Source organism: Apteryx rowi, unplaced genomic scaffold, assembly GCF_003343035.1.
Source record: "Apteryx rowi isolate R43461 unplaced genomic scaffold, aptRow1 scaffold_120, whole genome shotgun sequence".
Classification (NCBI taxonomy): domain Eukaryota; kingdom Metazoa; phylum Chordata; class Aves; order Apterygiformes; family Apterygidae; genus Apteryx; species Apteryx rowi.
The window spans coordinates 992,243-1,012,629 of NW_020447420.1; the positions used below are offsets into that span (position 1 = coordinate 992,243).

The 20,387-nt window shown below is 38.8% G+C and overlaps 1 protein-coding gene across 7 annotated transcripts in view; it reads left to right on the plus strand.

The window, feature by feature from the left end:
* The window catches only part of SCAI (suppressor of cancer cell invasion), a 29,359-nt gene extending 13,209 nt beyond the window's left edge, over window positions 1-16,150 (plus strand). For 2 of the 7 annotated variants that reach the window (XM_026089762.1, XM_026089797.1), the window contains 10 exons: window positions 10-162; window positions 991-1,092; window positions 1,797-1,898; window positions 3,453-3,531; window positions 5,612-5,711; window positions 6,185-6,266; window positions 10,978-11,050; window positions 12,406-12,579; window positions 12,772-12,872; window positions 14,020-16,150. In XM_026089762.1, the coding sequence (XP_025945547.1) occupies window positions 10-162; window positions 991-1,092; window positions 1,797-1,898; window positions 3,453-3,531; window positions 5,612-5,711; window positions 6,185-6,266; window positions 10,978-11,050; window positions 12,406-12,579; window positions 12,772-12,872; window positions 14,020-14,169 (1,116 nt within the window). In that variant the 3' untranslated portion in view covers window positions 14,170-16,150. Of the gene's footprint in view, window positions 1-9; window positions 163-990; window positions 1,093-1,796; window positions 1,899-3,452; window positions 3,532-5,611; window positions 5,712-6,184; window positions 6,267-10,977; window positions 11,051-12,405; window positions 12,580-12,771; window positions 12,873-13,621; window positions 13,700-14,019 lie in introns of all 7 variants that reach the window. The other 5 variants (XM_026089779.1, XM_026089788.1, XM_026089770.1 and 2 more) reach the window with 5 other exon arrangements.
* The last annotated feature ends 4,237 nt before the right edge of the window (window positions 16,151-20,387 follow it).

The following is a 20,387-nucleotide window of genomic DNA, read 5'->3' on the forward strand; positions in this document are numbered from 1 at the left end:
TCTTTCTAGGCAGACCCTGTAATGGTTTTAAATGATGACAACACCATTGTAATCACCTCCAACAGGCTTTCTGAAACAGGAGCTCCATTGCTAGAGCAGGGAATGATAGTGGGACAGCTTGCTCTTGCAGATGCACTGATTATTGGGAACTGCAATAACCAGGTAAAGGAGATTGCAGGGACTTGGGTTTGTATCCTTGGAGTTCACAGTCCATCTCTCTGTGACAGAAACTAGAGATTCCAATAGAGACGAGTATTCAAATATTTCAGTAATGATGTTTGCAGTGGCAGCAAGCAGAGAGTTTGTCAGAAATAAGAGACCACTTAAAAAAGATTGTTATACTACTGGACCTGTGGCACTCATCTCTTATCACATATAACCATCTTGTCAATTAAGTAGGTGCAATTGATTTTCATGTAAGAGATTATTCTTAACAGTCTTCAAGCATGAGGGGCCTCTGAGGTGTGTCTATAAAAAGCTTAACTTAAGCTTTCTTATGACATGTACTTCAGCTTGTTGCAAGAGCAAGGGTTTTCAGGAGATTCAGGATCTTGGTTTTTTAGATGATGGTGATGATAGTGAAGTCATGGATTTCATGATTTCTTTCTGAGCTCTTTTTTCAGGTAAGCAATGGCATTGTATCTAAACTACAGCTTGTATATCTTTCAGATTTTGTCTAAATTCATAGTACTTGATGGGTTTCAGAACTTGACTTGTAGACACCTCAGAAAAGCCTATAATTTGCTAAGCAGGGGTCTACACTACAGTAAACCAGCTAGGCAGATCTGTAATAAAACAGACTTTGTCTTCTATGAGCTCTTCCAGAAGTCATTTACAGGTCTTTAGAGATTCAAAGATGGCATTGACAGATCCTAGAGGGACAGAAAACAGTCTCTCTGGGACGCAGTTGAATCTCTTACCTGGATAATTCCTGAGAAATAGACTGTTTAATGTGTATCAGGCAGAATAAATAGTTTGACTCTTTTGCAGGTCAAGTTCAGTGAATTAACAATTGATATGTTCCGAATGCTACAAGCACTTGAAAGGGAACCAATGAATTTAGCTTCACAAATGAACAAACCTGGAATGCAGGTGAGTTCCATTTCAGCGACCAACCTGGCAACAGGCCTGTATTGATTTATGGTGGGATCTTTCTGTACTGTCACTGTGCACAGCAGGTTAGGAAGGCTGGTATCACTCTTACTAGAAGTTAATGGAGGGTGRCTCAGACCAGTTTGACTCAAGTAATGACTTTTTCCATTTTAATTGGAACCTTCACTAGCAAAAACTTAGCAGAAATGATTATTTGGGCATGTTTTTGCAAATGGTTTAGATCAGTCTAGCCGGGGTTCTTCTGAAGGGGTGCAATGTCTCTCCTTGGCCATATATACCCACCCTTTCCTTTGCGTTGACCCTAGCAGTCATGCAGCCAGACAAGAGGTTGCCAATACATCTGAAAACTATCCCCTTCAGAGAAAACACAAAAAAATGCATAGTTTTAATCCGCAGGCAAAAGGAAATGGCTAGATTTTCTTTTACTTAATTGAATAGGGGAGTGGATTTTTTCACTCTTTCCTTAAATTATAGTTTAGAGAGTAAGAAATATTTGGGTAACATTAAATTGAGAGATAATATAAAGTTCTGGTGCAAATGCTGTTTATCTTTGTTTGCTATGTGGTAGGAAATGCTGCATGGGGAGACTGCTATATGGGGGAAGTATATTGAAGATGAACATTCCAGTAAATGGAAGCTGCTTTGGTGATATTAGGGTGGTTTTTTTGTTTGTTTTTTAACAGGAGTCAACAGAGAAACCAGCCAGGCGGGAAAACCCTCATAAATACCTACTTTATAAACCAACTTTTAGCCAGCTATATACTTTCTTAGCAGCATCGTTTAAGGTGTGTGATATTGGTGAATTTATTTGTAATAGAAAAATATCCAGAATGGAACATGACACTGAATAAAATGTGGCCGAGATAGTCTTTTTCTGTTTCACGGTAATGAAAGCTTTGTTGGCTTTTTTTAAAACGTAAAATAATCACCAGAGAGGATGGAGATATTATAGATATGTGTAATTTGTATAATAAAGGCAAATTTGTTGACTGCTGTTAATGGAAAGAAAAACTTCTTTTTAAGACAGAAACCCAGCTTGCTGTTTATACAAAAGTTATTATATCATTGCTAAAATATAGCATCTTCAAATTGAAGACTGAACTACTCTTGTGGAAGCAGTGTTAGTACTTATTGTCCCGTATCAAGAGTAGAACATGGTAATAATATAGGAAGCCTAATGTAATAATTGTATGTGATTTATCTTAACAAGTAATTTTATTTTTGTGTGTGTGCGTGCATGTGTGTGTATATACACACATGCACGCACACACATGTATATACGCTGGAAATACTTCTTGAGATAAAAGACTTGGAGAACAGAAAAATCTTAGTGTTCCTCTACTGCATATTGTGCCAAACACAATACAAAATCAAGGAAGTATGTCAAGAAACTATTGTTCTTAAGCATTTCATATACCTTCTATGTCTCTAATTCTATATTTCCTCTGAATTGCACATCTGTCTCCTAGATGTGCTGTTTTTTGTCTGCCTGTCTTACTTTGTTAACCACCTCTGTTCCATGTAAACAATCTATGCGTTTGTAGATTTTAGTACATTTGCTGAGCTCAGTTTCATTTAATAAAGTTGCAGGGGTCATTATGCTTAATTGGGACTGTACAAATCAGCAACTTAAGATTTAGTAGCAAAGTATGATTCCTATAAAGAAATAAGTTTCACAGCTGATAAGATGAAAATAATGCTTCCTTACCGCGTATAATTTTGAGTGCCTGTATGCTCAGCTTTCTGCAGAGATTAAAAGTGTTTGTTTCCTCATGAAGACAGCCTAAAGAAAGATGGAAAATAGATCGCTTTTATAGGCCTATATAGGAAGCTGGACATGTTGTGTTTGTTTTCCAGCTGAGAAGCTTGAAGAGGCAGGGGAAAGAGGTGGGTGTTGCAGGCCATGGTCTTTTTAGAAACAAAGAACTTACTCTAGGAGCCTGACTCATTTGGGAGTTATGGTCTGCATGGATCTTGGCAGCTCTTAGTTTCCACTTCTTGGGAAACCTCAGATCTGGCTAGGTCATAAGAGTCTGTGTGGAAACAAACATTGCTTTTCTACTACTGCTTGAACCTCTAATATCAACCTTTTAAAGATCTGTATGAAAAAAAYGTATTAGTGTATCACCAGTTTGCATTTTTGTCCCTGTGCTCTCCTATTCAAAGGGGTATATGTGGTGGGGAGGGGTAATACACATACAAAGAACAGAGTGAAGGGAAGTCAGAAGCAGGAATAGCACAAGTTTAAATGACAGTGCTTCTATCAGGTTGATGATAGACTGTAAAAATACATATATACATTTCTTCCCTTGCTACTTTTCTCTTTACTTGAATTTCAGGAGCTGCCTGCGAACAGTGTACTGCTGATTTACTTGTCTGCCACGGGCGTGTTTCCCTCAGGTCGTTCGGATAGTGAAGGTACAATAAAGGAATGCTCCCTGTCATGAACAGGGCTTGAATTCTCTTTATGTTCCAGGACAAGTGACCAAGAAAGATGTCACAAAGCTCCTTTTTAAGGACAAGTCAATTTTATTCTCCTGTCTACTTAGTAAGATAGCCTTTTCTTCACACAAACAGCAGTTAATTCCCTGTGTTTTAATCAGTGTGCATAACTTGAAAGCTTTTCAAAGGACATATCCAGTTTTTGATGCATCAGAAGTATTCAGTTTCACCAATTTTGAAGACTACCTGGCTCAATCTCCAATACTAGGCRAATATATTGTCAGGAGAAGGGTGGAAAAAGGGCTGAAGAAGTGTCTGCAGAGATTGTTCTGTTTGCACGCATGTTGATGTGACAATTCAAGCCCTTATCATGATTTTTGACAACTCCTCTCACCTCATCCTTCTGTTCTTTGCAACCTAGCAGAATATTTGGATGCAGATGCAATCTAAAAGCTGAAAACCGGTTGGCTGAAGCAAAAGCAGTCAAAAGATCTGTTTACATTTAAATAATTAAAGAAAAAAAATATTTTTAACATCCTAAATATTGTACGTACCTCATCTGTTTGAGACTTGCATTCCTTTATAAGATGCATGCCTGGTCCATCCCCATGCATGATTTATAGAGCTCTTAAAATGTTAGAGGAAAAAAAAAAAAACCCTGCCACCTTTGATTATGGCAGTGATTTTTTTTTTTTTAAATGCTTTTAATATTTTACTTTGTGCTGCAGCTTGGTGATATGTTTTGACTTAATTGTGTTCTTTAAAGCCTGCATTATGCCCACTTTCACTGCATGTCTTCTTTCAGTTTAATACCTTGCTGTAGAGGCATCCAGTTTCCGTCTTCTGACGAGCTGCATAGTCAACCTTCAGTTTTCATTAAATGAATGACATTACAACTGCTTTCTCTTAATAAGGTAGTGTTGTCTGCAAAGAGCAAAATGTTCTGCCTTATTAAATGGGAGAGCAGCTACAGGCTGCATTGTTGAGCTCTTATAAGCCATTTGTGTTTGACAGGTCACATGTGAGACATCAGTGCCAAATTAATGTATGTTTTGTTCCTAATTCTGTATTCCCAAAGCTTCCCTTAGAATGGAAAAGTGTTTTATGTATCTGAACATGAAAAAATCATATTTGGTGGCAAAATATGATTCAACCAAATCGGCAAATGCATAACAGAATTGGGAAATCCTAATACTGTCTTTTATTAATGTTTATGAGGTTTTCTGGTAGCTCTACTATTTCCCAGTATCTCTAGCACTTTTTTTGTGTGTAGGTTTTGATGTTTTTATAGCCATTACTATCATCTTTGTCCATCGAACAGTTAAGCAGGTAGTTCAGTTGTGCAAACTTAGTAGAATGTCTTGAGCTTACCTTAGGAACACATGTGAAGGCTGTGTGCATTTAAAAATGGGAATTCTGTATTTGAAAACTTAAAAATTAACCTTTACTGCAGATCTGAACCATGGTTAGGAATGTTTTATCCTTTCTGGGAGTACTGAAAGCATATTCTTTCTCTGAGCTTTCTCTTCTCTTTGCAGTATTCAACTACTCTTTGCAGTATTCTTACTGCAGATGATAGTATTATATTTATTCTGAGAGGCTTCAGGGTTTTTAATTGATTTAGCCTTAAAATTTTTGAAGAACAGATTCTGTTTCTAGAATATACTGGCTCATGTAGTAATCTAAGAAGGGTATTGATTTTGCTGTGTGAAATACATAGTGAGTTTTTTCTTTTTGCTATATCAATGTTTGGGTCTTTTGCATTATATTTCTGCACTTTTGAATAGTGAATAAATAAATTAGAAGTTATGAAGTTGTAGGGTTTTCTTCTACTGTCTGGTTGTTGCTGAAACTACTAAAAATGCATAAAATTAAGTAGATGGTTAGTAAACTGGAAGGTCTTCATATTCCTCCTTCCCCTCCCTAGAACTGCAGTAGTTCAGATTCACTTTATTTTGGAGTGTTTTTTGGTTGCTTCCTCCCTTTCATATCATCATTAAATCCATATGAGCTGAGTTGACTCTGCTAATTTTAGCTTTCTTTTTGCCATATATAGGTCCGTATGACTTTGGCGGCGTTTTGACAAATAGTAACCGGGACATTATAAATGGGGATGCTATCCACAAGCGAAACCAATCTTACAAGGAAATGCACTGGTGAGTTTCATGAGCTTGACAACTGCAAATCTGGAAGAATTTTTCTTGGAGAGAAATGCATCAAAGCCTCTTGAATTTACAGTGTAGGACATAAATGTAGGTTGGCTTGAATTTGAAGAGCTCTAAATGAGTGTGCAACTCTAAGTCGCAATTTAAACACTAGAGAAAAGTTACTATATTTTAAGGTAATTTCTCTGTTACTGGAAAACTTCAAATTAGTGGTGGATGACTCTTCAATAAGATCAACAATCTCTTTTGGAGAAAGAACTAATAAGAAGTCAAATAATCTGTAGTGTAGACAATATCAAATTGGGTTTGCAGTTATTCTCTGAGGATGAATCTGAGAATTGGGGCAAGGGGAATCTGCTTTCTTTTTATCCAGATATAGGCAGCTGTGTGTCTAGGAAACTTGTGCCTTTTCACAACTTCACAGAAATTCTAGTGCTCTTTGAAGTGTCTCTTTCTCTTTTTAGTCTTCACCCTGGTGATCTCTACCCTTTTACAAGAAAGCCCCTGTTTATCATTGTGGATTCTTCAAACAGTGTCGCCTATAAGGTAAGGCTCTTGAATGCAACTGCATGTATGATAGGATACAGTGCCAACCCCTAGTTAGCTTACACTTTTAACAGGTTATTTTTTTTAAACACTTTGTATTCAGTCTTTCTTTTCTTTTGAGGTTGTGCATGCTAGTCAGGATCTGATCCTATGAATAGGAACAAGAAGGAGAAGCACATGAACAGCCGCTCATTGGAAAGTAATAAATCCTCCTGGAGGGAAAAAAGGTTCAAGATTTCCAAGATCTCTGGTGGGAGGTTTATTTTTGTTATATACCAAAGACAAATCTTGGTGTGTGTGCATGGGGGAGGGAGATAATCTAATCTGCTCTTTTTTTTTCCTCCAGTCATCCAGCACTCAGTTGCTTTTAAGCAACAGGAGTCAAAGCATTGAGCCTGATTTTGTAAATAAGGGGTGTCTGTGTCTGAAAAAATGTCTGAACCAAGGAAATAACAAGACACAGAAATTAGCACCCAACGTTACTGTAGAATGGTGTGTGCTGGGACAATGAGCCTCCTTCTGGGGTGCTATGAACTTAAAGTAGAATTATTCCATACCAAATCACCATTGGGAATCTGCATTTTGGGTAATACAGAAGCAGACATTTTTCATCTCAGTCGCCAGTTGCATCTGGATGGCATTATGACATTATTTCATTGGTGAATGGGATATTAAGAATGTTCTATATCTGGAGAAACTGTCACTTCCATATGTCTTCCTTTTAATAGCCCCATTATTTGCAGCGAGGAAAGTGAAAATTCACAGCTGCACTTCTGAGGAGGAATAGGGACGTCTAGTGGCGAGATGAACTTGCTCTTTGTTCAGTATCCATAGCCTGCATCATTCATTTTAAAGGCATATGTTGGCTAACAAGAGTTAGGATATCAGTGATCAGTGTGAGTCCTGTACTGAGCCAGGGACCTAACAGTCTTTAAAATGATATGGCATTTCTGTAGGGTTTTTTATTATTGTTTTGTAATGCATTTCAAGGGCTTTTTAAATGCTACTATATTTAACTTCACCACATCAGATTTCAGTACAAACCCGCTTTTTCTTTTATTACATATAAATTCTCTTCCTCATTTAAAGAGAGGGAGATGCAATCAGAATAGTTTACTTGTCTTTCTAAGAAAATGAGAATTTAAATGGGATTTATTTTCCTCTGCGCTCTCTTGATGTGGATTCCAGTGCAACAACAGGGGTTTTTGGTTTTGTTTTGGGCAGGCAGAGGATCTTGGGTTTGGTTCCCCCTGCCCTCCTCTCTAGTGGAATTGCTGAAAGATGTAAAGTGGATCTGCTCTGGAAAAGAGAGTAAGGGATTCTTGGAGACCCTTAATTCATATACAGCTTTGGGCATAGCAGGGTTCTATGGGCAGCTTAGAGCAAAGGATCTCTAATGGTTTCCCACATGTAGATTTTTAGTTCCTGTGAGAATAACTGACAGTGTTTTCAGTAGAATTGTGCTTTTTGTATTACATTTAAATGTGATAATTGTATTCTCTTTAGATTGCAAAATAACTTCTGTTCAGTAAGCAAAAACTCTCATCTCCATTTAGTTTCTTTTCTGTGTTCTGCAGTGAACTGATCATCAGTAGTGTGAAATATCCCAGCGCACTGTCTGTTAAGCACACAGAGCAGCTGCCACAAGAAAAGTCCAATCTCTGCCTGCATGTAAGGAATATAGAAATGTGGGTTTTCAAAGTATTTTAGGGCAGGATTAAGGAGATGGCTGCTAAGAATTCTAACCCAGATAGAAATCGTATGGGCACAATCGTGGGGAATCTAGGGAGAGAATGCAAAAAAAAAAAGAGCGTGGACCTCTATTTAAAAAATAAAATACATTCAGTGTTTGAGAACTCACATTTGCCTTCACAATCTATTACCATTGCACGTAGGCAAATAGATATATGGGAGTTGGGTTTTTTGTTTTGTTTTGCTTCTTTCAACTGAAGGCAAAYGACAGAATTCTCAATCTCAGTATTTTCTAGCCATTGTAGATTCCTGTCTGTCATTGTTTTGTACGTGCTTGGTTCCTTGTAGCCAGAATACGCGGATAGCTCTGTCCTGCGAGTACCCTCTGGGTCTGTTATGAGATGCTTTGTAGACTCAAGCACTGGGACAAAGAGGTTCTGCACGACTGTGTGAAAAGTTGAAGCCAGCGTTCTGACTTTTTTCCACGTGGCTGCTCTGGGCTTTCCTGATAGGACAGTCGCCGTCCTGACATTTAAATGTCACCGCTAGCAATACTAGCAGTAACAGCAACTCTTCACACGTCTTTTTCTCTCTCCTGCACACATTCTTGCCCTCTCTGCCTTTCTGGAGGGTTTAAATGGCGATGACTGAAAGAGAGTCCTGCCAGGAAGTGACTTGCCAGTTTGTCAAATCAGCTGCACTTACACGAACAGCTTCTTCCCCTGTATTTTTAGCTAAAACTGGAAGATAACTGCAAATTGAGCATATCTACTTAAGCTTTGAATTTTTTGGAAAACCTCAGCTTAAATGTAGATGGCTGTGTTTGTGAAGATTACCACTGTATATATAAATGAAATAATGTTTTAAATCAGTATCTTCTAGTGGCTGTAGTTGTCGAAGATTATGGTCAAAGTCTTAAAAGTACTGCTCTAGCAACTAAGGATGCAAGGCCTTTGTCTGACATGGTATAAATGCTCTGCTTAGTAAAACTTGCCTGTGAATTGACCTCTCTTGGAGACGCTGGGTAGTTCTTTTTTGGAAAGAGATGTATGTGGCTCATATTTTAAAAAAGCAGCACTGCTTGTGTTAGAAAAGTTGAATACTGAAGTCAAAAGTGAGTTCATTTTGAACCAGAAATGTTTCGGGAATCAGGAAATGAGGTGGTGGTGGGTGAATTCTGGTTCTTTCTTGGGCTTTGGTAGTGAGTTTTGTCAGGGGCAGAGCTGACACAGACCTGGAAGCTGAGTGTCTTATACTCCTGGATCTGTAGTTTAGATGTAACACCRGCACCAGCAGCTCTCTTCCAAAGTGCGAGTTCTGTGTTAGTTATGGTAAACCATGTAGTTTCTCCCCTTTGCAGGACTTAGTGGCTATGTTGGCTTCATCTCTGCTGGGACGTTTAGGGTCCAAAATGATCTCGGATACTGTCCATTGATAAATATCTTTCATGAAATATATGAATGATCCTTGCTTTTCTTTTATAGTAGTCAGTGTTTAATAACATTGTTACATTTAGTGATGAAGTGTATGGAATATCTGCTTTGGTCTCTAACTGGCTGGTAACAGATTTAATCCAAACTGTGAATCTGTTCAGGGATACTGAACATGCATGTGGTTTGAGAATGGGCGCCCTGTGAGTGTCAACAGCACTAAGTCCATTCAGAGCAAACTAGCAATGGCTGCGGTGACTCCTGGAGTTTTAAATGTTTCTTTAAATTTCAATATTACTAATTACTGGGTTGGCTTGCAGTTACTGTATTCACGATAATAGTATTTGCTTCTTCATTAGAGATCAAACCTTAATATCTAGCATTATAAAGCTCCCTTGGGCTCTTCATGAAACAGAGGACTTTTTAGGAGTAGCCAGCACTTTGTCAGATATGGGAAATGTTTTATTTTGATTAGACTAGAGTACTGTCTTTAGTATTAGCAGACTTGGATGAAATTAATTCAGCGAAACAAATTTAATTGAAACACATTGCCCAGGAGGGAGAGTTCCATTTGAATTAAACAGAAGCCAGAGGAATTAAAAAAAAACAGGCTTTTTTGATGTTTCTACATAAGCAAATAGTTTCTTGTGATTTATACCTAACATTCATAACCTGCCAATTTTAAAAATATAATTTGCAGACATTTGTGTTGCACTCACCTGGCTCTGGATGCATGGTATGAATGTGCTTTCTGACAGGATGCAGACATAAATTTACATTTTCTATGGTTTTGAAAGCCTTCAGTTTTAAGAAAGCTGTTGTTCGTAAGAGGTATAACAGGTGTTGTAGGGAGGTTGTTTGTTTAAATGAAAAATGGCAATCATTACTGTAAGGATTAGTTAGAGATTCAGTAGGACTGTTCCAAGTATATGTTGGTGAAACTGGACAAAGGCTTTTTTTGAGATTTCTGGAGGAAATCTTGTGTAATGTAACACTTGTGCAATATTTAAGATGGATGGTGGAAGGTGGATGAAGCAGGTATTGTAAAATGGGGCTTCAGTATAACAGATGTTATGACATTAGTTTTACAAGGAAACTATTTTAAAGCTTTTCTGCAGTGAGCTCTCCTGTTTCATCAGAAATAGTTGTACTGCTAGAAAGAAAAGGGGAAATAAATCACTTTGGATAATTCAGATGGTATCAAGGAAAGAAGCTAGATTTATTTTCCCATAATAGCCAATGGCTTTCATTTTTGTTTCAGAACTTGAGTGGAGATTTTTTTTGTTTGTTTTTTAGTAAAGTGTTACTACTGAAAGCTGTGTTTCCATTAAATTAGTGTCTGCTATCACTTGCTGTTAGATTTGTGAAATGAGAGAATTTAAATTCCTTTAAAGTGTAATAGGTTATGTTCCTTCTGTGGGCTGTGATATATGACTAAGTCAACTTGTCAGCCTTGCTCTCTAAGCTTAACTATGCGCAGGCATTAGCACATACTGTATTTTGAATAGTCCTTGTTTGTACCCCTAGCTTGTTGAATTTTTGCAAGCAAGCAAAGTGACCATCAATACTTAAATTCTTATCTGTTACAGAACTTCACAAACTTATTTGGACAGCCATTGGTGTGCTTGCTTTCTCCAACAGCATATCCAAAAGCATTACAAGGTATGTAAGTATTGCATTTCCTAACAGCTTGCAGTTGCATCATTTATCTATCATTTTGCCAAACAAATATAATGGGTACTTCAGGGAAAAGATAGGTTTTATCATAATTTTATTATTCCTGAAGTAGCATGATAAAGTTTACTTACAGTTTATGGCAAATAACTCTTTCTAACAATGATGATATTTGTACAAACAGTTTCATCAATTCCTAGAAGGCAAATTCTCTTCTACACTGAGACTCAGAAAATTGCCAGCTCAGTGGTGGGTTTCTAATTTATTTTTTCTCTTAGTAGCACCTGGGGTAGCTTTATTAGTACCAGAAGGTCAGCATGGTTATGTTACCTACTCAATTAAGGTATCAGCTTTTAAAGGCCAGATGTAAAGCAAAATCTTCCCATGATCTGGTTCTGGTTTTGGAGGGTAAGTTAAGGAAAGCTGTTGGATTTGTATCCCCAGAGAAACTGCATTTATAGTAGAAACAGGTAATGAAAATTATATTCTTCACTTCTTGTGACTACCATAAAATATAATTCCAGATTTTCTCATTAGAATTTGCCATGTTAAGGTTACTTTTCATCACAAAATCAAGTATGAAAATCTAGCTTTAGCCACAGGGAGCGGTATTAGGCATATATCATGAGCGACTGTGTGAGAAATTGAAACTGCAGTAGAAAATAAGTATTGTTACAATGAATCCTGTTTAAATAGAAACTTTGAAAAAATAGAGCTTAATTCTTTATAAAATACTGGATGCTTATATCACGCTGAGTGACCAGTCTCAAAAGTCTTGCTGTAGCTCTGAGGGGATGCTACATTGCGCACTGGAGCACTGTGTAGAAACTTCTTAGCTGAACTTAGCTGAGCCTCTGTGTCAGGACGGCATTATACCATGCAGGACTGTGTGCTTGTGAAAGAAGAGGAATTGCACCAAAGCAATACCCATGTCAAGTTAGTAAGCCCTGCTGAGGAGGAAGTGGCCTTACTGTTTGGGTACATGATCATCTTATGTGCATTACTKTTTTCTTTTAACTTACAAGTTTATTGAGGTGAAGCTTGGACTTTGTGTATCATGTTGAACTACACAGAATAAATGTGCTTTAGGACATAGTGATGCTGTCCAACAAAAGGACAACTATGTAGACTTTGAGGGGGTTTATGGGTCCAACTGCTTGATCCTTTATTGCTAATCGTGCATCACGTTGAGAACAGATCTACCACAGGAGACAAGAAGATGTAGCTGAGACAAACTAGTGGCATTGCTGTTAGAGTATAGTGGGTGATGGACTTCATTCTGTAGCAGGGACAGCTTTTCTGTTTCATGTGCCAAATGCATCTCTTTCTTTGTTGATTTTTAGATCAGTCTCAGCGGGGTAGCCTCTTCACACTCTTTCTGAACAATCCTTTAATGGCATTCCTATTTGTCTCTGGATTATCAAGCATGCGCAGAGGATTGTGGGAGAAGTGTCAAGATTACCTTAGAAAAATCAACCGAGATATTGCCCAGCTGCTGACCCACTCACGTTCCATAGGTACGTGCCTAAAGATGTAACAATTGAAACTTAGTATGCTACTTGAGCGGACGCCTTGTTTGTTATTGCTCCGGCTTTCCAAGGGACAGAATAGTGAATACAGGGAATGCACAAGTATACGTGGTGGTTTCCTCCAGGGTCCTTTTTGTTTTTAGAGCCTTTCTGAACTGAGTTTTCTTTGTCTCTCTGCAGATCAGTCCTTTCTTCAGTTTTTTGGAGATGAATTTCTTCGCTTGCTTCTAACAAGATTTATCTTCTGTTCGGCTACTATGAGGATGCACAAAATTTTCCGGGTATGCAGGGGAATCTGTCCTTTGTGAGAACAATCTCATGCAGATAGAACTGCACTGCCTCAGGATGGAAGGGTCTTATGGCTATGGATATCACTGTGACTTGCGAAATATAGCTGATATTCACATGCTAATGCCTACAGCTTGTATTGTGTCAATCTCCTTGTTATTATAGAGCATGAAGTCTTTGACTTGCTTCAGCCTTATTCCACTACACAAGTAGTAGACACATTCTAACATTAGCATATTCATTTATGTCACTCTGAATAGTCTTTTCTGCTAGAAATATTCCTCTCACTAACTTGAGATTATTATTTCTGCGTAACTAAAAAAAGGGGAGAACCAGAATATAAGAGAAAGTGGAGAGGAGGAAAACTTTATCACTGCAAGGTATTCTAGTGTGAGTAAATTTTGAAAGGCCTTTCAAGTGTAAATGAATAAACTAAACAGACAGTATTTCCCCTCCCTGTTGGTTAACACTGTGCCAGCAGTGAAATCTGYTTCCGGATCTACATCATCTTACATTTGTGAGTGTTGGCATATAAATTGCATGCTCCACTTTAAGTGTTACAGAAAAAATGAAGGTAGAAGCACGGAAAGAGGTAGCAGAATTAAGGTTGCCTAACTGCAGACATCTAGTAGTTTTCCAAGCCTAAGTTAGCTACCCAGGCTTCCTTGACAGCAGGGAAAAAAAGTAGATCTTTTGTGAGTGGGGATGGATTTGCCCCTAGTGTCTTAGGTATCTGTTTTAGGATGAGATGAATCTCCCACTGGAGATGCTTACATGTCTACAATTTCAAGAAATGAACTCCAGCCTAAATCGGTAGTAGGTAAGTATGTGTGAAGTCTTTTTTTTTTTCTTTCTTTCTTTTTTTTCTTTTTGGTAAGGCTTCTGTGAATATAGAACTAAAAGCAAATGTACTTAATCATCTTAGATGAGTGAACGTTTGTGTTGCCACTATGACTGTCTTTGAGTCAATGGAAAAAAAAAAACAACATGGATTTATTCCTGCTAGGATCTTTTCATTCCATGTGGCATGTTGAACAGCTAAGGATACTTCTTAGGTGAAACTGGCCTTTTGCAATCTTCTTCTAAAAGGTTATAAAAATAAATGAACGTCTGTTTCTCTCTGTTTTCACTGTCGTCTAGCAGGAAACTCGAAATTATCCAGAATCTTATCCTCAGCTGCCAAGAGATGAAACTGTGGAGAACCCTCACCTCCAAAAGCACATTTTGGAGCTGGCTTCCATACTGGATGTTAGAAATGTTTTTCTGGAAAACACGCTCGACGATTATTAAAAGAAACTGTCTTACTGCAAAGGGGTTTCCCTGGTCACAGATTTTGAATGGTGCAGTTTTCTAATGTGAAAATCATAAAAGGAAGTACTTGATTTTATTTTTAAATTTAGGACCATTATTTTAAAACGTAATAATAAACAGCTGTTAGTTTAGCTGTTCCATTCTGTATGGGGTCAATTTTATAAGTGAAACTTTTCATGTCTTTTAAATGTTAAACTAAAGAATCACTAGAGTTTTATTTCTGGTCTTGTGGCTGCTGTCAACCACATTTCCAACAGCTGATCCTAAGCATAGAAGTACTATTGGTGACCTATAGCCCACGTTCGTGGAAATCCTTTATTTTTATACAATTTTAAAAAGTTGAAAAAAATCAATAGAAAAACAATATTTTTTCCCCGAAGACTCTGAATTTGAAATGGTAAAGATGGAACCACACAGTGCAAACCAGCAATAGCAATAAAACAGAGTCCTTCATAACAAATATATTTTTTCAGTCTTAGGCAAGTAAGTAGACAAAACTGAGGTTAGATTAAGCTGCATTTGGAGCAGTGGGTTTGACATGAAGTCGTAAAGAGATTTAATGCTCCCTATAAATTTGTCACACCAATTCTATATACAAAATTTATACTGCTGGCCAAGGATAATTTCCACTCTGCCTGCGTGGGTGGATGGCTAGTAGACTGATTAGAATTAGAAAACCAAGAAAGTTGGCTCCCCTCTCTCACCATAACATGGGTCATCCTGCCATTTGTATTGCTGCCGCAATTTTCCAGGAGGAGAGGGCATTCTTCATTTTGAGCTAATAGAAGTTCTTAAATCTCCAGTAGGTATAATCTGTCCTTTCCTTGCGTTAATGAAACGTGTGGCTCCCACAGTGTTAACAGTCCCTGATAAGAGTTGAAAGTGTGTCCCATAAAGTGCTGAATATCAGCCCTTCTTAGCACCCATTTATCCAACCAATCTGTTTTGGATCCCTGTGCCCTAGAAGAGACACTGGTGCTCCTCTTGGAGGTTAAAAAAAAAGAGTGCTGCCACAAAGCCCCTTTAATGTTGTGAGTGCCCATCATTGCATCTCAGTCCTTTTTCAAGCCAGTAAAACTGAGGGGCTGTAATACTGTTTGGCAGTGCTATAGGCTCTCTCAGCCTATAGTGCTCAGTATAGGTGTGTTAAGGAGTACTGTGACCTTTGTGAAGGYGCTTCCTGGAGAAGGATATTCTGATTGCGGAGAAAAAGTGTTTGCTGATTCTTTTGGACTGTACCTCCTTCCTTGCAGAGCTAGAGGAACTCTTGCAACTCCTGACAGTGAAGGCATGGGGGGGGGGGAAGAAAATGAAAATATTCTAAACTATTAAATGAACAAGTCTGTTTTCACTGTTCGTGTGCTGGAAAGGAAGTGAAAAGACAAGTCTGATCAGTGCTTTAAAGTTGAAACCGAGCCATGCCTCTAATTTCAGGTGGAAAAAAAAAAACTGCAAAATGTGGAGACCGCTGTAGTAGGCATGTTTGCAAAACTGTGACACAATGGTATGATAAACTCAAAAGCTGGAATAGTGAAGGACTAGAAATCAGCACTGATGGACCCTCATTCAGCAGGGTGTAGTATAGAACAGCAGGATTTGCTAGAGTAGAAATGGGAAGTTTGAAGGTTCTCTATATCTTGGGCTGTAGCCTGTGCCCTCCATTCTTTAATTTCTCAAGTGTAAAAAATTCAATGAATACTAGCGTTTGTTTCTCTGAGCAGTCTTGAAACTGGTATCTTGGGCCCCTCACCACTTGGTGCTGCTCTTCTTTGGACTATGGCAGGACTTTGTTACCTGGGATGTGGAGTTTATTTTAAAGAGTGTGTGTTTGTGTGTGTATATGTATTCTAGGCGTTTGTGTGTATATGTACAATACGCATACATCTACTTGCTGGTGTAAATTGTAAATATGTATATATGTATAGGTACTTGTATATGTATTAAAAAGTATGAAACAGTACAATGTCTATATACAAAATTTATATATACACACATACGCCATTTTGGGTGCATTCCAAAAAGTGTTCCAGATCATTTGTGGCTGTAGTAAGGTTATGGCTCTTCTACCATTGTAGTTCTGTATTCAGGGACTTACACTAGGTCCTTGAAGTAATTCAGAACTGAAATCAGGTACAGGAGGCCTTAGCTAGGGGTTATGAGTACTCCTATGTGTATTACAATGATTAGATTCATGGATTCTTAATGGTGAAGCTGATGATCTGCCTTTCCTTCTGGTAGGAGGTCCCCAGTTATTAAAAATTGGGATCATATGTGGAAGCTAAAGATATGGAAAGCCTTTAAAGCAGCAGCAGGTCAGAGTTGCAGATTATCACTTCTGTTACGCTCCCTGCTGTTCCTCCACCAGCAGTGTTTAATGTGCGTGGAAGAGGGGAACGTATCTTTTCCCCAGCTCACTGCCTTCCAATCAGATGCTTTTGTTCTGCTTTAGCTTTTGCTTTGATGAAGCTATTCTCATTTTGGTTCCATGTATCTGGAAAATAGTGTGCTATTTTGAAGCATAGGAGTGAAGATTCCTTTAGTGTGGGCTGCTGAACCTCTGTGGAATATTGCCTGCTAGCTGACTGGGAAAGCCTTGGCAGACACGCTAGTCTGCGTTTTAGCTGGGCTGAGGCGAGGAGTCCTTGCTTGCGATCTGCGAGGCCTCCAAGTCACTTTGCAGCCCTAAGAAGAGGTTCTGTTTGCTTGTTAACTAGGTAGATCTAATCAGAGGAGAATGCACTTTAAAACAAAACAAAACAAAAACTGACTAAAGAAGCTAGAATGTAGGAGGAGAATATATGGCTTTGAAAATTAGTTCAGAAGCTAAACACATTGTCAGCTTTGTCTGTTCGGGTCAAAAATTCATTCTTGAGGTCCCTCATTCTCTTCTTACCTAGTGACCTTTGGTTCAGAAGGTATGCTGCTGATAGGAATATTCAAAGACAAAGATTTCACTCCTGTTGTGTCAGTAGGAGTAAGAAATTGTACTTTATAAGAAAAGGCTGATACCTTCTGTCTGCTCTAGCTGTAGATAAGATGAGTATTTGGTCTTGGACTTTGAGCCAGACACCCTACCCCCTGTGCCCCCCCAAAAAAGCAGCTGCATTCAAGATGAAAATACTGACGTTTTCCCTCCAAGTAAAAGCTTGTCTTGTTTGAACTTACTAATTCGTTCTAAACTTGTGCTACTGTGTACTGTGTGCTATGGTTGTAGGTACCTTCTCTATGTATGCTTGTATGTACTGAAGAAAAATTTGGTTTATATATCTAGCAGATCTCACTATAGGGGAGCAAAGACTGAACCATTTTTTGAGTGAGGAGAGAACAGATCCTTTTCTTCTCAGGTCCAATGCCTTCCCTCTTGTATCCCTCTCCCTTTCCCCATATATTCTTATTGCTTATGTTAGTGGAGAAGACTTGCTACCATTAGGCAATACTGAATTAAAAGGGTAAATTCTGTATGTAGTATCTAAGGAGAGGAAAATGTGAACTTGACTGAATGTCTCCTTATTGGACTTCTGCCTAGGCCCCTATTTACTGCATGCGATATGTTTGAATTAACCCTCCTTCCCCAGGAGGCATCTCTATTTGTACTCCTGTGTTCAAATTGGCTTTAGAACATCTAGCCAAATCAGTGCTGTTGCCTCCCCCTCAACCCCCCCGCTCCTCCCAACTTCTCAAAATAACAGTGAGAGGGGAAAATAGGGCCATGAATTTTTAGAGCTCTGTTTTTACTATTTGGACACTGTCCTTTGGCTCTATGGCAACAAAAATGGAGCATTAATTTCTGTGAGCTGTGCAAACTGGAGTTGCTCCCTGGAGTGCTTTCCTGAGAAGTTTCAGGACAGTTTGGGTAGTTTGTCAAAATAATGTCCATCAGGTCATGACTTAATTAAACCCTCAAGAATACTCTATGGGGAGAAGTGTAGAGATGTCTTTCTAAGGATCACAGAAGGTAGATGGGGACAGGAAATGAGGCTTCAAATAATCATCTTCAAAAGCTACAAGTTCAGTAGCTCTGGTCAGGGTTCTTGTCTGAGGATGGAATGAAAGTACAGCTCCAAGATTCATCCACAGGCATGCTGTTTTGAACTACCTTCCCCCCCCCCCCCATTCCTTATAGTATGACTCTGTGCTGTGCTTGAAGTCCGCTTTTTCCCCAAAGCTAAAAAGCTTGGGATCTCTCTGAGCAACTTTTTTGTCTTGAGGCTTCTTTTGTAAAAGCTTTATCTATGTTAGATTCTTCAGTAAATATTCTTATTACAGGTCACTAATGATAGCAGTGGCAGAGCCCTTGTTTAGTCCTGCCCATCCCACATTAAGTGGCTGCTTTGGTGTTGGTAGCTGATCTGTGTGACGGCTACTGTTGTTCCTGTAACTGAGGGAGCTCCACAGACAGTAACAGCAAGAGTAATCTCGCAAGGGAAGAAGTCTAATACATCAGCTGAAAGCTGTTCTGTGCGACTCAGTAATGTTAGACTAAGCTGCACCACCAACCTCTCTGTGAGGGATACTGGTGGAGAAGACAGGGCAAAACTGTCCAGAGTAGATGACTTGCATATTCCTGACATGGCTCTCTTACATTGCTGAGTATCTTTGACTTTTATGGTAATTTGGCTTGTGCAACCAAATCTATTTCCAAGGCTTTGAAAGTTTGGATGTTTACAAACAGAGCAGAGAAGGAAGCATCAGACAAATACTTCTGGTTTATATTTAGGAGTGAAAGTAAAGCTACTGCTTCTGAAAAAGACCCTACCTTGTCATCACTTTTTTCCTCCAAACCATTGCTCTTCCAAGACAGAGGAGGAGATCTAGTTGAGGATTTCTGAATATGAGAGAGCTTTCAGAAGACTAAGGAATAACTCTGCATTCCCATTGACTTACTCTTATTACTGGGCCAGCTGCCCTGATGCGTGCATAGATGGTTTGCTCTTAAAGATCCTACTTTCACATTGAGAGCAGACTTAATTACTGTTTACTTGCCCAAAGTAGCCCCTTGAGAGATTTTTAGACCTTATTGGATCTTACATCAGCAATTATTCCTTCAAGAAAAAAAGCCTGTGTTGAGTATCTGGCCCACTGACTTTGCAGATTTCTTTTGGCATCTGTTTATTACCACTTCTCAGTTGTAACTGATTTTTAGGAGCAGGATTTTGCCTCATACATTTGAAAAGCACAAGGTGCTTATGCCCTGGCCCTCAGCTCAGCAAGAAGTACAAGCAAAATACAGATGGGAGAGGGAGGGGGGATTTTGGAAATACAGAAAGATGAACTGTGTCTCAGACAGTCCATCTGCTAAGGGAAAAGGAGTGTTTTGCCTCTGAGAATCAGATTATTTATTACCCAAAGTAATTTTATAGTGAATTGGTTTAAAGTTATTTTACAGCCATGTGCCTGTATATCATATTTTGGTAAAAAACAGATATTTTACTTAAAATATATAGAGATATATAAATAAACTTTTTGGAGCAAATAGACTTTTTTTGCAAGGGATCTGTGAATCACCAAAGCAATGTACTACCAGAGAATATTCTGCCATTGGTTTTGGTGTCTTTGGGAGGAAAGAAGTATGTTTGTATTACTGCTGAAAATTTCAGGGAAAAGTAAAAACTAAAATTAAGTGAGAATTGATATTACTACTCCATTTCAAAAATAAAGATCTTAGTTTCCACGTTGATTTGTATTAGTAATTAAAAATGAAACACAAGGCCTGCTTACTGCTGCCATTACCAAGGTTTAAGCCTTTTTCAGTGACACTTCCGCAAAGCAGTTTTCGTGTATGCTTTTGTTTCTATCAGCTGCCCCTGGAACCACTAGCTTTCCGCGTGTTTCCCTTAGTTTTGCTGTACGCGAGCCGTGCTCTCTTGTTCCTTGTTACGTTAGGTTTTTATTTGTGTACTGTTCCGCTCTGCTCGTGTAACGCAGGTGTGAGGCGGCGGCCGCGCGCCGTCGTGGCCGGCCGCCCCCCCCCCCGTGACGGACTTCCCCGCGGAGATCCAACTGTGTACATCTTTTATAGACTCGTATTGTTTAAGACGTAACGTTCTTGTTTTCTGACATGTATGATTTGGCTGTTGTCATGAATACCTTGCCTTTCTGGTGGTATGGAAGGAGTTTATGATTAATAAACTGTGGCAAACGCTTCTATGTGAGGAGACGGCTGTTGCGCTGCGCTGCGCTGCGGTGGGGCGGGGGGC